The 20,000-nt window shown below is 39.9% G+C and overlaps 4 protein-coding genes across 8 annotated transcripts in view; 1 reads left to right on the top strand and 3 right to left on the bottom strand.

Moving 5' to 3' along the window:
- Window positions 1-33, top strand: part of LOC134184408 (NHP2-like protein 1) — a 673-nt gene extending 640 nt beyond the window's left edge. Inside the window, exon 1 of the mRNA XM_062652086.1 lies at window positions 1-33. This exon is cut by the window's left edge and continues 640 nt beyond it. The gene's annotated coding sequence lies outside the window, so the exon portion shown is untranslated.
- Window positions 1-3,237, bottom strand: part of LOC134184406 (THO complex subunit 3-like) — a 3,414-nt gene extending 177 nt beyond the window's left edge. Inside the window, exons 1-10 of the mRNA XM_062652085.1 lie at window positions 3,127-3,237; window positions 2,977-3,072; window positions 2,783-2,906; window positions 2,631-2,722; window positions 2,494-2,562; window positions 1,356-1,432; window positions 1,215-1,295; window positions 924-1,010; window positions 785-863; window positions 278-388 (exon numbers count right to left, since the gene is read on the bottom strand). Of these exons, the coding sequence (XP_062508069.1) occupies window positions 278-388; window positions 785-863; window positions 924-1,010; window positions 1,215-1,295; window positions 1,356-1,432; window positions 2,494-2,562; window positions 2,631-2,722; window positions 2,783-2,906; window positions 2,977-3,072; window positions 3,127-3,234 (924 nt within the window). The 5' untranslated portion in view covers window positions 3,235-3,237. The remainder of the gene's footprint in view (window positions 1-277; window positions 389-784; window positions 864-923; window positions 1,011-1,214; window positions 1,296-1,355; window positions 1,433-2,493; window positions 2,563-2,630; window positions 2,723-2,782; window positions 2,907-2,976; window positions 3,073-3,126) is intronic.
- A 160-nt stretch (window positions 3,238-3,397) lies between these two features.
- On the bottom strand, window positions 3,398-11,498 carry LOC134184211 (collagen alpha-1(X) chain-like). 3 transcript variants are annotated; one of them, XM_062651842.1, is made up of 16 exons: window positions 9,041-9,530; window positions 8,931-8,970; window positions 8,630-8,700; window positions 8,479-8,568; window positions 8,374-8,409; window positions 5,107-5,160; window positions 5,000-5,044; window positions 4,874-4,942; window positions 4,753-4,803; window positions 4,634-4,687; window positions 4,511-4,564; window positions 4,387-4,449; window positions 4,270-4,326; window positions 4,173-4,202; window positions 4,017-4,107; window positions 3,398-3,933 (listed from the first exon to the last, which is right to left on the bottom strand). In XM_062651842.1, exons 4-16 carry the CDS (start codon window positions 8,536-8,538, stop codon window positions 3,596-3,598), a joined length of 1,002 nt encoding a protein of 333 aa, XP_062507826.1. In that variant the 5' UTR covers window positions 8,539-8,568; window positions 8,630-8,700; window positions 8,931-8,970; window positions 9,041-9,530; the 3' UTR covers window positions 3,398-3,595. The 3 variants fall into 3 exon arrangements, with proteins under 3 accessions (XP_062507826.1, XP_062507827.1, XP_062507825.1); XM_062651843.1 differs by having other exon boundaries at window positions 8,867-8,970; XM_062651841.1 differs by lacking the exons at window positions 8,931-8,970; window positions 9,041-9,530 and adding an exon at window positions 11,110-11,498.
- Window positions 11,499-11,549: 51 nt separating this feature from the next.
- LOC134184210 (collectin-46-like) lies at window positions 11,550-19,311 on the bottom strand. 3 transcript variants are annotated; one of them, XM_062651840.1, is made up of 17 exons: window positions 18,989-19,311; window positions 18,852-18,920; window positions 15,591-15,661; window positions 15,441-15,530; window positions 15,336-15,371; window positions 13,278-13,331; window positions 13,171-13,215; window positions 13,042-13,113; window positions 12,930-12,983; window positions 12,808-12,861; window positions 12,684-12,737; window positions 12,560-12,622; window positions 12,443-12,499; window positions 12,346-12,375; window positions 12,189-12,279; window positions 11,830-12,105; window positions 11,550-11,773 (listed from the first exon to the last, which is right to left on the bottom strand). In XM_062651840.1, the coding sequence occupies exons 4-17, from the start codon at window positions 15,498-15,500 to the stop codon at window positions 11,724-11,726; spliced, it is 996 nt and encodes a 331-aa protein (XP_062507824.1). In that variant the 5' UTR covers window positions 15,501-15,530; window positions 15,591-15,661; window positions 18,852-18,920; window positions 18,989-19,311; the 3' UTR covers window positions 11,550-11,723. The 3 variants fall into 3 exon arrangements, with proteins under 3 accessions (XP_062507824.1, XP_062507823.1, XP_062507822.1); XM_062651839.1 differs by having other exon boundaries at window positions 11,550-12,105; window positions 18,880-18,920; XM_062651838.1 differs by having other exon boundaries at window positions 11,550-12,105.
- Window positions 19,312-20,000: the final 689 nt, after the last annotated feature.

Genomic DNA, 20,000 nt, shown 5'->3' on the forward strand with positions numbered 1-20,000 from the left:
TATAACATGACATGTTCTTATACCTACAGACAAGTACTTCTCAATACATGCTATTACATGCAACTCATAAAACTACTGGAAAAATGCATGTCTCAATACAATAGGCCAGTGTATTGGAGGATGCATCTATTAGACAGCAGACACTTCAGACATTACAACCAGGCAGTAAAGGCATGTTCTAATGACATAGAAAGCGTGGCCTCTAATGGTAATAACAAGGAAGAGGTATACTCATGCATGTTGATATCCTTGTTATCCCTACGTCAATATGACTTGCCTTTTCGTCTGTTGAAAATGCAAGAAGGTATTTTGTGGGATGCCACGCGACACTGAATGTTGGCGCACTGCAAGGTACCTCATACACCTGCTGACCAGTTTCCACCATAGCCTAGAATGAGAATGATACACCTCTTAGTCGCTTATCTACCTGACTATTCATCTGTTTGTCTATTTATCAAATCTGTCTCAGTCTCTGTCTGTCTGTCTGTTTGTCTATCTGTTTGTCATATGTCTGTCTGTCTGTCTGTCTGTCTGTCTGTCTGTCATAACACTGAAACATAGCTAAACATACAACTAGGAGTCTATGGGACTCTGTCTGTCTGTCTGTCTGTCATAACACTGAAACATAGCTAAACATACAACTAGGAGTCTATGGGACTCTGTCTGTCTGTCTGTCTGTCTGTCTGTCTGTCTGTCTGTCTGTTATCTGCTCATTGTCTGTCCATTACACTGTTTATCTCCCCACCTACTGTCTCAGTGCTTCCAAACATAAACGATTCCTTACTATATCAATGTGTAGATCCTCAGATGCTAATGCCAGCAGTTGACCATCGTGACTAAAGCTCAGTGTTCTCACAGGCCAGCTACAAGCAGAAAAACAAACATCAAACTAAATGATAAAAGTACACGTAAAAGCAACTTACTCGAGTCTAGAGAATGTGCGTACACAAACGAGCTCATCAAGATCCCATAAACTAGCGAGAGCATCAGCACTACCAGTAGCAAAGTACCTTGACATCAAATACAATAGATCAATACAACAAAACACTACGTTGAGCAATAACACGTCAATTTAAGTAATTACTTCAATATTAGATAATTATAAACATACTTATTCTAGAATGCTTATACTACAGTTACCCTAACAAAGTTGCATACCTTTATTAGAGTTGAGTGCATGTTATCTCTATACGTGTACAATACAAAATACTTACTTTCCTTGGGAGTCAAATTCTATGGAGATACAGTTAGATGAATGAGCTTGAATGTTCTGTAGTGTTTTCAGTTCTGGCCAACTACACAATAGATTCTATTAATTACCAATGAAGGTGTGTATGTCAATCTGCATGTTAAACCTTAGAATGCACACACAGCCGTGACCATTTGTTAGAAAGAAAAGATCGTTGGCTTTATTCCATGATATTTCATTCACCTACAAGAGAATTACATGTACAATAGGATGGAGTTGAAATGTGTGCCTACAATATAATAAACACAAAACCACAAGTAATAGAGCAAAAACATAAACTATGGTGACTTTCTGTACTAACTGATAGATCTGTTAATAGTCTGAAATATGATGAATATGATGATAATAAAGTGTATACATGTAAAATCACCCACTCAAGCCAATGCAAGGTCTAGCTAGATAATCAGTAATGTTCAAAATATGCATCCCTACAATACAACAAATTATACGATGCATTGACCAATACAATACATTCTAACCTAATGTACAGAGCAATGCATTCCTGCAATAACGCAGTGCTTTCGCTGGAAATTTTCGATTAGTAGCCACTTGGCTAAAGGAGTTTGTTCATTTGTAGCCAAGCACTTTATTTCAGAGCCAAGAAAAATTTCGCATGAACATACAGCAGCCAGCAACAACAGTTACTACTGATTCAAGTTTGACCTGGTTTGACAAGGCGCCATTTATCTATTATCACAGCAAATGCAGTACTAATCTGTCATACTCAAAGGAACGTAACTTTGAAATGATTAAGTTCTCAAATCAGACTTCAAGAGTTCAGTGCTATCCTTCTTGGCTTTTAATACCAAAATCTAAAAGCTCAGCCAAAATCAAATTCTTAAGTTTCAACACTTCTATGATCTGCATCATTATATTGAGGTCATCATTGCCATCATATTTCTCATAGCTTCCACCATTCTTCCTTCAGAACCTCAATGCTTGCGGGAACCCGTACGCAAAGAAAGTGCCTGCCATGTGCAGAGCATAAATAGAGCATGCACAAACCATAGATTGGTCCTTGGAGCTCCAACGCATTGCTCTAATTGTCATTCATGCGCTGTTTATTGATTCTGCTTGCAAAATCCAGACAGAGGCATACAGTTAGCCAAATTGGCAAAAAGGAATTATTATTTTGTTGCCAGCAACATCTTTTTGTAGCATTTGGCTATTTGGCAATCGATCAGCGGAAACAGTGAATTATAACATAACAAGATATGAACAACTGCACACATCACAACATCCACCTCATAGCTAAATTGCATCTCAGCTCGCATCTTGTATGTTCTCGTATCAATCCACGTAATCAAGTCTTCCTAACAAACCATCACATCATCACACTCAAACAACCTTCCTCCATTCTGTTACCTCATATCCACCTCACCTTATTTCCCACTGCAATAGTATTGCTGTCTGGACTCCAACAGATGTTGATGTTATCACCTTTTGTGATGATACACTGTGCACACTTTGGGGCTGCAACCAGACGTTCACTTAGCCCACAATTCCTTCATCAACACAAACTTAGTGATTCACTTCTCGAGTCCCACACTCGAACTGTCTTGTCTTCAGACGCCGAAACTAAGTAATCGGGATGACTGGGATGCCATGAAAGCTGATCGACATGATCAGTGTGACCTTTGTAGTTAAATATCCGAGACTGGAGACAATAGAAAAGAATTCAAGACAGAAAAGCAAAATTCTCCACAAGACTAACGTGTCAAGCTCACCAAATTATGTTTGTCAAGAGAAAAAACGCTGACAGTCTTATCTGTAGATCCAGACGCTAATTTACGACCGTCACAACTCCATCCCACAGAATGCGCCTGCAATATTGATGTCAACCAACTGTACCCTATTAAGGCCCTCTGTTTACTTGCCTTTGACTCGTGAGCTTGAAAATCTCTAGTTTTGTTGTTCTTTTGAAAATAAAGCTTCGTCTCAGCTAAGAAATGGCTGTGCTTTGCCTCATCAAATAAGACAGCCATCAATACCCCGTACAACCCTCAATGCGAGAACACGTGATCATGATGTTCCACTCTCCACTCGCGTCTGTACGTACACTGTACTGTATCTCGAATTTCAAATCATTCGTAAATAAATATTTAAATTAATTACTACACGTTGAGATGATTAAGCGAGAAATGAGGCAAAGAGATGGACATTTATTGCTAACAATATAGAAACAAAACAACAAACACAAATTAGGATTGAATGGTCACACTACAGTCCAACATAAACAGTCACAACTACAATTACTAACATGATCACATGATCACATGAAGTTATTGACACTCACACTTATCACTAAATTAATTATTTGACATTTTCATTTTCAACAACATGCTTCTAGTGGATCTTAAAAATACCAAAAACTGAATAAGTAGAGGTCATGTGGTGTCGATATCCTCCACCATGTATGTCCACACTGTCACCTTTTTTCAGCTGCTGAAGTAGACCAGCATGCTTGGTTTTCTCTTCACTATGAGCATGGTAACTCCGGATGTACAAAACAAGATTGCCATTTACTCTGATGTAAGGTTGAATATAATTGCCACTTTGATACAAGTAGAGATGTGTATAAATATAGTAAACACCATCAGATGGAATAGTAAGAGCTCCACTGCTGTATGTGATGCCACCCAGTAAGAATGATGGACTGCTTGTTTGCCAGTAGGTTATCACACCTCAACACAACAACATGTAGTACATCAATATACACAACATAATAAACAACACACAACAACATACAACAACAAAACACACTCACCTGATATAGAATGCCAACTGCTTGACAATCCTACAAGATGTGCTGCAACAGTCACTCTACTCTCATTCATTCTACTCTCATTCTTTGTCCACTACAACAAACATCAACAATCAGTCCCACACACACTACTCACTTCACTTCTCTTTGCTTGTCTACCTCTTCTTTCCAATCCTCCAGTTGTTTCATCTACCAAACAAGCACATGCTCTACATGCACTACAAACACCATCTCACCATACAATAACCATTCCTACCCTCTCTGCCAGTCCCTTGACTGGAGAAAAATACACTTTCAACACATCTTCACTCATCTAACACACACTCAAATACAAACACTACACCAACAATCACAACATGCAAATCTCATTCACCTCTGCACCAGGACGACCTTGTGGTCCGGCTTCTCCCTTTGCTCCGGGTAATCCACGATCACCCTAATATGGTAGCAAACTCACATTAAATCTTACATCTTACCCACACCAATCAATATCCGACCTTCACTCCCAATGGTCCACGTGATCCTACGGCTCCGATGGGACCTGCAACACCCTGTACAAGTAGCGCATACAGTCCATCAACAAGATATACTTTAATTAACTTGAATAATCGTCACAATACCGGAATGCCATCTAATCCAGCCAATCCTCTTGGACCCAACATTCCTCGTTCTCCCTTACAAAAGTAACAACATAAAATCATTCAAATTCATTAAATTCCCATTGGAGATTAGATGGCACCTTCTCTCCATGTCCCGTCACTCCTGGAGGACCTCTGGGTCCTGGTGGACCCTACACTCACATCAGTAAAATTAAAAAATTACTAATACAAAGTCTGTCAATACAATGCATTGTTTCATACCACCACACTTTTCCCTGGAGGGCCTTGAGGTCCGAGTGGACCTGCTGGACCCAACACACCTTGTACTCCCTTCAAATGTTATCCAATCAATAGTTGAACATAACATAAATCTCACTCACTATTTACTTGTTTGCCTGGTGGACCGACTGCACCTTCAGCTCCTACCTCACCTTAAAAACAAAACACAAGCAATTAATAACGAACAAGATGTTCTTACAGATAAAATCATTTATCTTCAAGCCGGTGCCGCCTGCAATTCCTGGTGCTCCTTCCTTTCCTACTGGTCCCTACATCACACAATTCATCCAATAATTCAGTTATTATTAACTACAAATATGGACTGTTAACAAACAGTTTATAATGTAACTACAAATGTATAACATTTAACAGACATTAGTGTACACTTCTCAAACGCCAATGTTTAATAAATTGTAATCTGTATTTCTATCTGTTTATAAAGAACAGTTTTGATAAAGCTGTGCTCATTAATTAGATAATAATGGTTTGTCTTGCTGCTGCTGTGTGTGTGCATGCACGTGTGTGTGTGTGTGTGTGTGTGTGTGTGTGTGTGTGTGTGAGTGTGTGTGTGTGTGTGTGTGTGTGTATGTGTGTGTGTGTGTGTGTGTGTGTGTGTGTGTGTGTGTGTGTGTGTGTGTGTGTGTGTGTGTGTCTAGACGACTAAATTCTAGGCATTACTAGCAACCAACAAAAACCTGTAAAAACAAGACAGATGAGCCTGTAAACGTTGTGGATGAGTCTAAATACTTAAAAAAAATTTGTCACATCTTGTGAATTATAGACAGAGAGACTAGTAAAAAAGTTTGTAAAGCCTCCAACAGCTTCAGGTCTCTTTGTAAAATCCTCTGGTATCAGAAATCAATCAAACAATATATTAAACTAAGAATGTTCAAGGCAGCTATCATACCAACTCTTCTATATGGCAGTGAGACTTGGACGCCTCTGTCTCAATCAGCACATCAAGAGCAGGGTTTCTGCATGCGTTACAAATCAGCTTGGGCATATTAGTATGAGAGAAGCAGAGGAATACTGCTGTTCGGGCTAAGGCAAGTGTTGAGACTGTGGAAACAATTATCAGGAAAGCTAAGGTGGCTAAGGTGGCTTAGGCCACATAGCCAGGATGGAGCCTCACCATACAGCAACGCAACTGCTGGTCTGCAAGTTTAAAGGGGTAAACGTTCTGTAGGTGGTCAGTAGCTGAGATGGGTCGATTGTGATGAGAGATTTGAAGAAATGTAAGCTCAACTAAAAATGGATGCACATTACCCAACATCGTGCTAGGTGGAGATCCATAGTGGACGCTGTAACTACAGAGCTGAATGAGGAAGCTGAGGAAATAAAAAAGATGGAAAAAGACAAGAGGAAGGAAAGAAAGGAGAGAAAAGAAGTATCAGATAAGACCGACCTACAGTGTACTCAACCTGGTTGCACCTTTACAACCCAAAACAAGGCAGGTCTTGTAAATCAACGACAGAAAAAATGGAGCAGCAGCCCAAGAGATCCTCTCTTGTTGTCCTGACACTAAAACTTTAACCAGCAAGTACATAGAAACCATAAGAAAATCTAATATCAAAATCCGAACAGAATCAAGAGTCACATTGGGGGAAATAAAATCTACTGATGACAGACGTGACCTAACAATTTGGCCTGCATCACTTTTACTCACGTGAAGGCAGAACATAAATGTGTGTGTGTGTGTGTGTGTGTGTGTGTGTGTGTGTGTGTGTGTGTGTGTGTGTGTGTGTGTGTGTGTGTGTGTGTGTGTGTGTCACGTAAGCATCCAAGACATTTGGAAATTTACGTAAAGCTGTGTTTGAAGATAAAAATCTGACTACATTGACAAAACGCAAAGTATTTTCTGCTTGTGTGCTCTCTACACTATTATATGGCTCTGAATCGGGGACCCCTTTAAAGAAACATCTTCAGAAATGTCTTCGGTCGTGTCTTGGAATTTCTATCACAACACAGTGGGAAAATCATCTCAAATGAAACAATACGACAAAAGATGGGGAGATCCTGACACTATAAACATGAAACTTATAAGACGACGTATGCAATGGTTATAGGACATTTGGCTTGAATGCCCAACCATTGAATTTCCAAGATGTGCTTCTGTGGATGATTGTCAGAAAAAACGTCCACAAGGTGGCCCTAAGAAACGCTGGAAAGACAACATTCCAGAAAGCTGTTGGTATGACTTAGCAAATAAATCAAGATCTGCCTGAAGAGACCATTACCATGCCTGTCTGGAGTCTAGTCAAGTGTCATCTGGCAATGTTGATTTACAAACTGTTGTCTGCCCTGAATGCCACAGAAGTTTAAGACACATTAGTGACTTGAAGAGACACAAATGCATTGCTGAAAAAGAAAAACCTATACATGAGCAAAAAGGAGCCATTGAATGCCGGACATGTAAGAAGTACTTTCGAAGCAAAGGAGGCTATGCAATACACGAATGCATCAATATTCATGGGAAAACCTTTTTATGACTTTGTCTTTGTCCCCACTGAAGGGGTAGTGTGTCCGTTTAGACGGAAGCAATACAGGAAGAGGAGAAAAGGTGTGTGTGTGTGTGTGTGTGTGTGTGTGTGTGTGTGTGTGTGTGTGTGTGTGTGTGTGTGTGTGTGTGTGTGTGTGTGTGTGTGTGTGTGTGTGTGTGTGTGTGTGTGTGTGATTATCTCTACACACACGAGTACTGCCTGCCTGTTTGTGTGTCTTTCTATCTGTCTGGTACTTTACCTGTCTGCATAAATTCCCCAAATGGTCTATCGGAAAAAACATAAGTCCTATTCACTGCAAAATTGTACTATTGGTGTTTGCTGGATAAACTACAAGTGAGTAATTACTGTGATAGCTTTGTATCTACTGCAAAACAGTTAGCAGTTCTTCCCATCACTATCAAGAGGTGCGGATTGATCAAAATGACATTTTTGTAAGCAGACATGCAACAAAGTAGATTCTGTGCAGTGTTTTGTAAACACTAACACACTTACCAAAATGTTAAACTTTCTGTGTAGGAACAATCATGCCCCATCAGTAGTTAGAAATACATACTATACATTGAAAGCAATCTTGGAAACAGTATGCATAACAAGAATAGAATAGTTCATCATCTCAACTGCTAACATGTTTAATGGTGAGAATCTCTCACTTGTGGCTATTGTCTACTGTGATGAGAGTCATCACTTTCATTGCAAACACAAAACGCTTTAGCAACAAACAAGAGAAAATACATGCAACAAATTCAAACTATAGTATGCAAGTACGTTTGAGTGTTGCTGTCCAAGTTATTACTTTGTCCGTCATATGTCCAACTCACTGACAAATGTTATGATCTCCATTCTACTCTCTCCTGTAGTCTCATCTAACCACGTTATCTCATCAAATCTACAATCGCCCACTACTCCCACATATTTTCTATCATCCTGACCAGTACCTCACTAGCAACCTTCACATCACTAAATTCTACATCCATCACTCACCTGTCTTCCTGGAGGACCCGGCACTCCGGGGACACCCTAGACAACAACACAAATGCTCACTCAATACAACTTGATCATTATGACAACAAATCGAGCACACACTACCGGTTCTCCCTTGTTTGCAATGCAGTCCACATCCACAGACTGCAATAGTGACAGTTGCATACGCAATGCCAAGACAACTAACACTACCAGCTGCAACATCACCAAACGATGAGCAAATGACACAAGTTGAACGTAATACAACAAGATGTACTTGCTTGTCCACTCATATCAGCAATGTTGCCACCTATTGTCTGCTTGCTGTCGTGTCTGTTCATTTACACACTATCAATAGAATGATTAATCAGAGGACGGTCAAGGTAAGTGTAAGTGATGTATAATCTACTTCTAGAAACAAACACAACAGACTCCACATGCTATTGCCATCCCTCTATGTCATCGATCACCACCAATGATGTATATAAAGTGTTAATCACTTCACAAGACTAACTAAGTTAGAAGCTCCCAAACATCCACAATGAATGATTCTGATTAGTGCTGCTTTAATGTCATACTTTTATTCAAACTGTTCCTTTCATCCAACTTCACAAATTTCTATCAAAATTCAAAGCAAGCTGTGAGTTCAATATTCAGTCAATGGCATTAATTTCATTTGGCATTCGACCAGAAATTGCTCTGTGTCAAGTAGGTGTGGCTTATTGTCTTGCTGCAGCTGCCAACCATAAAGATAGATCACAAATATCAGCAACAAAACATTTGTAGAAAGATAGAAATGTTGTAAGTGATGCCAAACACCACGACAATATTGCCTTAAAATCATGACTTCAATGAGATTTATCAAACCAAGGAAGTTAATTGAGCTATCATTGTGCCACATTGTGACACCACCCCACACTGCAACATCACCTTAAATTTTAGATCAAAAGGCCAATAAAAGTCTGGCTGTTAATTTATCAAAGAATATGTACAACTTGCTCCTGGGTACCAATAAATTAACTAGCTAGATAATGATGGCATCATGTTTAAGATGTTGGGTGTGATGTTGGGTGAAGAAGTGTAACCAGAAGTAGACAAAACAAGAAGAACAGATGGTATAGATGGTATAGTAGCAAGATAAATAGTAGAAATAGATACAGGTGAAGGTTAGTGTTTAATTAAGATGTTGGTGACACCTTATCATACCAAGTAGGTGTAAACGTTATCATGTGAGAGTTAGACCATCTCAATAGCAGGCATAAGTAGTTTGCTTCGATGTCTGTCTGTCTGGTCTGACTCACGCTGCTTTACTCACGCAGCATTACACACAACACCACTTGCTAAATTTTAGATAGGGGCTAGTGATAATAAAAAAACCTACAAATTAGGTTGGAACTAGCCCCTATCATTCACCCATAGGCATATAGGGGCGTGAGTCAGACAGAGACAGGAAAGCAAACTACGTGCTATTGGGATATGATGCAAAAATCAGCGCATTCTATCATAAGTTTATACATATGATATAATATAATATATATAATATATCTATAATTATTTCTGATTAATTTTTGGGTGAATCAAATTTACTCGCGCCGCTTGACGCCAATTTTGCTATTCTCTTGACCACTTGCTATCTATACGGGCCATTGTGTACCTTCTCTTCAATCAGACAGACAAACTGACGAATGACCGCTGATAAATTCGAGATCAACCTCGGAGTTCCAAACAACCCAAGCACCATTTCCCGTGCTGTAGTTTAGCTGCTAGCACACAAATTATGTCCGTAACTGTACGGGCAACACAGCGAACAGTTTATCTTGCAAGGGTTTACACGTAAAATGTCTATCAAGCCGAAACAAACAACGGCATGCTCAACATGTCATATCGATCTACTAGAACGTGTTTACACAAGATGCTTGCCTTCTGGGCAACAACCATCATTATTGCTTGCTCTTTGTACTTCTCTTCTTACCATTTTGATAAACCAAACGAGTGTGGGTGAAGTGACGGGTAATGAAATACGCACGTGCTCGGTTGTTAATTTTGGACGTCTACGTCTCTTTGTTGTATAGCAGAAAAATGGTGTGTGTGTGTGGACACACACACCACACACCACACACACACACACACACACACACACACACACACACACACACACACACACACACACACACACACACACACACACAATTGACAAATGTTAAGCCCTCTACATCCTTTGACGTCAACCTTAATTAATTAAAGTCAGTTGTGAAGATAGCTCCCCCTGCCTCTAAAGACAAGACTTCCATGCGCTACTTGGAGGCTTAGATTAAAGCCAGTGCTACAATCCACCTGGGACTTGGCCAGAGTCATCCAGGAGCACTGACTATGGCACAGCTCTAAGACTGGACACCAAGGCCAGAAAACCTGTCTGCTGCATGATGTAGCCAGCGACACACACACACACACACACACACACACACACACACACACACACACACACACACACACACACACACACACACACACACACACACATTGCTAAAATTGAAATTCAGCGCATTCTATCATTATTTCTATACATATGTACATGTCCTTAATTTTTGGTAAATCGGTCTTACTTGCGCATGCGCCGCTTAACGCCGATTTGGCTATTACTTTTGCTACTTGTTATCTATACGGGCCATTGTCTACTTTCCCGTATCAAACAGACAAACTGACAGATAAACGGACGATAAAATTATACTATCCCTCTTTGAGAGATCACTTACATACCGCTCTGAGATCACCTGCATCCTCGGAGTTCCAAACAAACCAAAGCACGATTTCCTGCGCTGTACACAACGTCCGTAACTGTACATGTACGGGCAACACAGCAAACAGTTTATCTTGCAAGGCTTTACACGTGAAATGTCTGTCAACAACTGCATGCTCAACACGTCATATCGATCTACCTACAACGTCTTTACACAAGTTGCTTGCCTTCTGGTCAACAACCATCGCTGATGTTTGCTCTTTGTACTTCTCTTCTTAGCATCTTGACGAACCAAAACGAGTATGAGTGAAGTGGCGGCAAATGAAAACATGCGCATGCTCGGTTGCTACAAGGTCTTAGAATTTGTTGTATGGAGTATTGTATGTAAATAGTTGAGTTCAAGATAAATTGAGCAAGTAGCTAGAGTTTAGCTTTTTGTGTTTTAGTCGACGTCAAGAGATGAGACAAAGAGATGAACATTTATTGCTAATAATATAGAAATGGAACTAAACAGAAATGAAACTACAGACACAAATTAGGGTTGAATGGTCACACTACAGTCCAACATAAACAGTCACAACTATTTATTATATCAAGATCAGGTGGACAGTCATTTGACACTCACACTTATCACTTAGATAATTGACATTCTCATAGTCAACAACATGTTCCCAGCTACTGAACCTTAAAAATACCAAAATCTGAATGAGCAAAGCCCATGAAGTGTCGATGTCCTCCACCTTGTATGTCAACGCTATCATCTTTTCTCAGCTGCTGAAGTAGACCAGCATGCTTGGTTTTCTGTTCACTATGAGCATGGTAACTGTGGATGAGTAAAACATGTTTGCCATTTACTCTGATGTGAGGTCTAATATAACTGCCACTATTTTGGTGTAAGTAGAGATGTGTATAAATATAGTAAACACCATCAGATGGAATTGTAAGAGCTCCATTGCTGTATGTGATGCCACCCAGTAAGAATGATGGACTGCTTGTTTGCCAGTAGGTTATCACACCTCAACACAACAACATGTAGTACATCAATATACACAACATAATAAACAACACACAACAATATACAACAACAAAACACACTCACCTGATATAGTATGCCAACTGTGTGATGATCCTACAAGATGTGCTGCAACAGTCACTCTACTCTCATTCATTCTACTCTCATTCTTTGTCCACTGCAACAAACATCAACAATCAGTCCCACACAACACTACTCACTTCACTTCTCTTTGCTTGTCTACCTCTTCTTTCCAATCCTCCAGTTGTTTCATCTACCAAACGAGCACATGCTCTACATGCACTACAAACACCATCTCACCATACAATAACCATTCCTACCCTCTCTGCCAGTCCCTTGACTGGAGAAAAATACACTTTCAACACATCTTCACTCATCTAACACACACTCAAATACAAACACTACACCAACAATCACAACATGCAAATCTCATTCACCTCTGCACCGGGACGACCTTGTGGTCCGGCTTCTCCCTTTCCTCCAGGTAATCCACGATCACCCTAATATGGTAGCAAACTCACATCAAATCTTACATCTTACCCACACCAATCAATATCCGACCTTCACTCCTAATGGTCCACGTGATCCTACGGCTCCGATGGGACCTGCAGCACCCTGTACAAGCAGCACATACAGTCCATCAACATAATTATACATTAACTATTAAAACTGATTGTCACAATACCGGAATGCCATCTAATCCAGCCAATCCTCTTGGACCAATCACTCCTCTTTCTCCCTTACATAATGTAACAACACAAATCAGTACAACCGATTACATTGTTACTAAACATTTGATCATGGCACCTTCTCTCCACGTCCTCCTGTCTGACCTGGAGGACCTCTCGGTCCTGGTGGACCCTACATTCACATCAAAGTACAATTACAAATTACAAATGCAAAATGTGTCGTCTCATACCATCATTCCACTTTTCCCTGGAGGACCTTGAGGTCCGGGTGAACCTGCTGGACCCATCACACCTTGCACTCCCTTCAAACGTTATCTAATCAATAGTTGAACATAACATAAATCTCACTCACTATTTACTTGTTTGCCTGGTGGACCGACTGCACCTTCAGCTCCTACCTCACCTTAAACACAAAACACAAACAATTAATAACTAACAAGATGTTCTTACACATAAAATCATTTATCTTCAAGCCGGTGCCGCCTGCAATTCCTGGTGCTCCTTCCTTTCCTACTGGTCCCTACACGTACATCACACAATTCAATTAATATAAAACTAATAATTTAAAATGTAAAGTCAGTGCGTGTTACTGAACATTTGTTCGATATTGTCATTTATGGCAATGTAAAAAGACCTACCAATCATTGCATTGTCAGAGAAGACTAATCAGTAATTTTGTTTGCATTTCTAAAAGCCGGTCGGTAGTTATAAACTCAAGTAGCATATTGTTTTGTTCAGTAGCAGTTCTAGTTGTGCTGCGTGTTGGTAATAAAACAAGTGAAAACAACTCTGTGTCAGGTGGCTATCAGTTGTCGAGGTTTCTCTTAGCCAAAGTTGAAACGCATGACAGCCAAATATAAAAGTCTCTTCCGTTCAACTAATTACTGACGTACACACACACACACACACACACACACACACACACACACACACACACACACACACACACACACACACACACACACACACACACACAACACACACAACTTTGCTTCACATACTGCAACTTCACAATGCACAGTTTGCAAACAACAAATTGGGAACCAATTGTCAATCAAAAAGCTGTCATCATCCAATAGTTACATCACCAGCTTTGCTGCTGCAATGTTGTTATTAACAATTATTTGCTCTACCTGTATCTAGAGTAGCTGCACCAGCATTTACCTACACTATCAACATCACTACCTAGTAATATTAATCTACTCCACTACAGATTAGAGCTGGTGAATATCTGAAACTTTGTTCAACCAAAACACACCAATGTCCTACCAAATCCAGCTAATCAACCTCCCTGTCTGACTACAATTATAACAAACCTGCTAGACCAATACAAATGTATCTGTCCACAATAGACGTAGATGAGTTAAACATAAAAATTGACCAGTGTAACAAATACATCAAAATGTACATGAAGAATGCTGTAAATAAGTCTCTATTCTCAGCTGCTAAAATATTTACATGTGTGAGAAATAAAGAATAAACAACAATTACAACAAATTAATAAACCTATAGGTATATGCAACTGCATTTGACTGATGTCTGACAAAAATGGTATAAATAAGGGAGATTTACCAGAAAGTTGCCAGTATAGTGTGAAGGGGTGCCAGTTAGAGCGAAAGAGTAACTACACACATGCTGTAGCTGTATTGCATGTGTCATAATTCAATTCTATGGCAGACGTCAACATTGTCATTACAGTAAATCAGGTCTCTATGGTAGATAATCTGGATGAAGAACAAGTTACTAATAAATGTCTAGAAGGTAGAAACCTGTTCACAGAATGGCAAAAGTCATAAATCATCAAGAAGACGCTGACTGTACTACATAAGTACAATGAATTCAATAACAATAAAGCCAGAATCATGAAGGAATGTGAAGTGTACCAACAGTGCGTGTTGAATGGGTTAGACATAGGGAAAGTTTGGAGTAACTTACAGCGATAGACATATACACGATAGATACGATTATCTATCTAGATATATACAAAGTCTGCACGTAACAACTTAGAGATAGAATTACACACAACACATATATGAGACTAAAACATATATGACACAATACATATATGACACAATACATATATGACACAATACGTATATATGACACTTTAGTAATTACTGGATGTTTATTGTATTCATTTATGTCAGTCATACGAACGTTTCACTACCTGTAGAGCAGCTGCAACATGCTAAAGCCTAGCATTTAGGGAAGGCTGGTCATATCACCTCATTTTATCTGGCATGCTGTACCCTGCCAAGCTGGGGTACACCAGCACCTTGGTCAACCCTGGCGCAAATTGCCAAGCAGCTAAATGTCTGAAAATACAGAACTTGGTCTGTCATATGTTCAACATGCTGACAAATATTATAATCCCCATACTATCCCCTGTAGTCTCACCTAACTAACCCTCACACGTTATCTCATCAACACTGCACTTGCCCACTTCTCTCACATATTTTCTATCATCATGACCAGTACCTCACTAGCAATCTTCACATCACTAAATTCTACATCCATCGCTCACCTGTCTTCCTGGAGGACCCGGGACTCCAGGAACACCCTAGACAACAACACAAATGCTCACTGAATACGACTTGATCATTATGACAACAAATCGAGCACACACTACCGGTTCTCCCTTGTTTGCGATACAGTCCACATCGACAGACTGCGATAGTGACAGTTGCATACAAAATGCCAAGACGACTAACACTACCAGCTGCAACATCACCAAACGATGAGCAAATGACAAAGTTGAACGTAATACAACAAGATGTACTTGCTTGTCCACTCATATCAGCAATGTTGCCAACTATTGTCTGCTTGCTGTCGTGTCCGTTCATTTACACACTATCAATAGAATGATTAATCAGAGGACGGTCCAGGTAAGTGTAAGTGATGAATAATCTATTTCCAGAAACAAACACGACAGACTCCACATGCTATTGCCATCCCTCTACGTCATCAATCAGCAGCAATGATGCAAATAAAGTGCCAATGGCTCCAGGAGACTAACTAAGTCAAATCCTCTCAACACATCTACAATGTCTCATTTCCATTATTGATAACAACAATTTATGTTCTACTGTTGCTTCATCCAACTCCATAAATTTCTATCAAGTTCAAATCGAGCTCAAAGTTCAATATTCAGTCAATGGCGTTGATTTGATTTGTTATTCGACTAGAAATATAACATATTGTTCTGTGTAAAGTAGGTGTGGCTTACTGCCTCGCTGCAGTTGCCATTCATCTAGATAGATCATAAATATAAACGACACATGCAAAAGATCACAATAGAAATGTTGCAGATGATAACAAACAGTAACACATTGACTTTGAAATCATGTTTTCAGTGATAGATTCATCAAGAACATCAACTTTTATTTTATTAGGGTACAGTAGGTGTTATCTCTTAATAAAGCCTGGTTCACAATATTGATGCCAATGTCAACACCAATAATAGAAATGAAGAGCACTAGAGTGCAAACCCTCGGCTGCTATGCAGCTTGAAAGTCAAAGCCAATGAAAGCGTGAGAAGGGGACTGGACATATTGAGTGGTGAGATACATTGTAAAACGTATTGCAATGGATTTTCTTACTCATTCATTTAGCAGCAGTAGACACGTTTTATAACAACCGACAACCATCTTGTATGCTGGTTTTGACGATAAACAATTACGCATCAGAAAGTCATACTAAACTGGAACTCCGTACTATTCGAAACTGCAAATGTGTCTGAATGTAAACCTGAACTATACTTTCGCTAAGTTTCGCATTATTCCCACACCATCCAAGCTGCAGCACGTTTTGGTTGTATTCATTAGTGATCGCTATGATTCCGTGTACAAGACACCACCTACCAAATCTGGTCACGTATTTGCCTCAATCGGCACCATAGAAAAACTAGACTATCACATGCACAACACAATTCGGTATATCAAACTACCATGTCTTGTAACTATGGGTTAGGTCCACAACACAATAGCGACTCTGCAAGCAAAAAACCCTTGACAAGGGTGTGAAGTGTGAACGTACTGGTTGCAATGCAGACGAGAATGCAGCCATTGTTAAGTCATAGCAAAATCCTATGACGTGAGTAATAAATAAGTTCATTATTTACTTGATCACGTGTTACACAGAAGGCAAAGCGAGTCGTTGGTTGTATGTATGTCATGTGACCGACCTGCACTACTGAACCCTAACATTAACGCCTCGGTTAATTAATTAACAGTTTATGCAATTTAGCACATACAACCATGGTAACAGTGGACCTACACCTGTACATGGATAATACCGCCCACATCCTTTTTATCAACCAGCCCCCAGATCAGTTACCAAATCGTCCACAGCCATATTACAATAACCGAGTGCATGCACACCTCGAATTAATATAACAACTACAAACAAACAACTACTAAACCCTAATTATTCTAATTGAAGCACCTCCCTTACTGAAGCATCATCTGGAGTTGCAAAGCACAGGTTAGGGTCTATTTAAAGCCATTGAATTAGGGCAGCCTGTTGAAGAGTAGAATAAAAGTTGGTTTTATTATTGTTGAGTGTAGTGTAGTATCTTACATTCTACAATGAGCTCTAAGACTCTGATTACCTAACCCTCTAAATGAGGCGCCTTGTTGAGCCACAATTATTTTTACACTCTAATTGGAGAGTTATTTAGATTGATAATTATTACTTAGGGGCCATTCGTATTTATCATTTTACAAAACATGAAAACTTTTTCTTTTTGGGGCAAGTGGGGTAAATGGCCGTTTCATTATTTAAACTGGAAATAAAAATGGCATTATGGACATCTTGACAGGTGCTTTGCAAGTACTCCTGAAGAAACAACAGGGTGTACAATGACTGGTTGGAGAAATGCTCGATAATTGACTACAGACGGGACTATGACGTGTACGGGTCTTATTGCAAGATGGCGGTAAAGTGGCAACTTGGACTTCTCAGCAGAGAAGACACTGTCGTTCGGTCTGACATATACGCAAGACCACGAATGACTATGAAAGGTGGTGGAGGCATTATGGCAAACAACGGACGAATTATGTATGTAGGGATGGACATGATACAATAGGTGTACATACGTCTTTAGGAGCCGTCCGTAATTGTCGACAGTTTTTAGAAAACAAAAAACTATCGTTCTTTTCGTACACCACCACCCCCCACCCCCAAAATGAAATATTAATGTTGATACCATAATATATGACCCAGGCATATACTGTATATATGTCTACAGATAACAAAGAAAACTACACACTCTCAAGAAGGCTAAGCTCAAGATTTGCTAGAACAGAATGACACATTACTGCAAAATGACTGCAACCCATCGCTGTCAATCCCTAGCTGCTCTTGGACACAGTGACAGAAGAGTGACTCGTTGCAAACACTGTCTGTCGAAAGGTGTTTCTGATTCCCAGAACCCAAAAATGATAATAACAATGTGGCTGTCGTTTCCCAGTTGATCTGCTTGAGAGAACAGTCACTCCCACGCCATCTCATTGGTCGAGTATTTTGTAACCCACAGCGTCTTCGCTTTCTTGAAGAAAGCCTTCCTGTAGTACACAGAAGATAACTTCCACAGTGCCTCAATGACGGCATAGTAGAGACTACCACTAATGTTCTCAGATTTTGAGAAGAAAGGACTCTTACCGTGCCGCCAACCAAAAAGTGATGTCTGTATGGCTGCTATGTCCAGTTTCGACATCAGATGCCAGCACAGTTTGCACGTATACTGCAATGTACACCGTCTACAGCATCTGTCACATCATGGTTTTTACAAAATGAAATGGCTTTTAATCCACCCACCCACATGCAGAAGTTTTTCCTTTGGTAAAAATTGTCGAAATTTATATAGGTGACATCACATATTAAAAGTGCAGACATCAACCATTTTGTTTTGGGATGGGGTAGGCGGTCTGGGTAAAAACGAAAAAGTTTTCATTTTGTAAAATGTTGATAAATACGGACTGGCCCCCTAGAGGCGCTTCAATTAGAATAATTACCATAGTACACACATCACAACATCCACCTCATAGCTAAATTGCATCTCAGCTCACATCTTGTATGTTCTCCTATCAATCCACGTAATCAAGTCTTCCTAACAAACCATCACATCATCACACTCAAACAACCTTCCTCCATTCTGTCACCTCATTTCTACCTCACCTTATTTCCCACTGCAATAGTATTGCTGTCTGGACTCCAACAGATGTTGATGTTATCACCTTTTGTGCTGATACACTGTGCACACTTTGGGGTTGCAACCAGACGCTCACTTAGCCCACAATTCCTTCATCAACACAAACTTAGTGATTCACTTCTCTAGTCCCACACTCGAACTGTCTTGTCTTCAGACGCCGAAACTAAGTAATCGGGACTGGGATGCCATGAAAGCTGATCGACATGATCAGTACGAGTGGCCTTTGCAGTTAATTAAATATCCGAAAATAGAGCTTCGTCTCAGCTCAGAAGAAATGTCTCATCAAATAAGACAGCCATACCCCGTACACTCAAAGTGAACACGTGACTCTCGTTCGAACCTTCCATACAAATAAATATCTAGACTAGTAAATTGTCGGTTAGCATTGTGTTAGGGCGAGCGATGGTGTTTTGTCTTTACTTTTATTCGCATGTAGCAATGGTTGCGTAGCAATAATTTCTGTCAAGCAAACGCGGGAACTCGGACAACACTCAGAAAGCAGACTTTCAGTTGCTTTTCTTCTCGTTCTTCGTTCACACTTCAATCGTCTCACTCGTTTACCTGGCTAGTCGCATAACGATGGTCGGTAGTCGCGTAACAATGGTTGCGTAGCAATAATTTCTGTCAAGCTAACGCGCGGAAACTCAGAAAACAGATTTTTCTCTTCTTCTAGCTTTTTCTTTCAATTCGTTTTGTCACGCATCAGTGATATCTCTTTATTAGTCGCGTACGGGAGCAAAATCGAAAGTCATTGATTTCGCTCTTCTCGCCAAGAAAATAAATTTGAGTCGACCCCTCAAAGAAGACCTTAATTTAATTTTTAACGCATATGTTGCAAAGTCAAAATTGCATTCATCTGGCATCATCGTTTTGTCGATCCGTCTTTCCGTTTTACAGTAAATTTTTATGACAAGCGCCGACATACGCATTCTTATCACGTGACTTACCTGTCATGTGCCGCATTGCTTGATTATGTGT

This window comes from Corticium candelabrum, chromosome 9 (assembly GCF_963422355.1).
Source record: "Corticium candelabrum chromosome 9, ooCorCand1.1, whole genome shotgun sequence".
NCBI lineage: Eukaryota > Metazoa > Porifera > Homoscleromorpha > Homosclerophorida > Plakinidae > Corticium > Corticium candelabrum.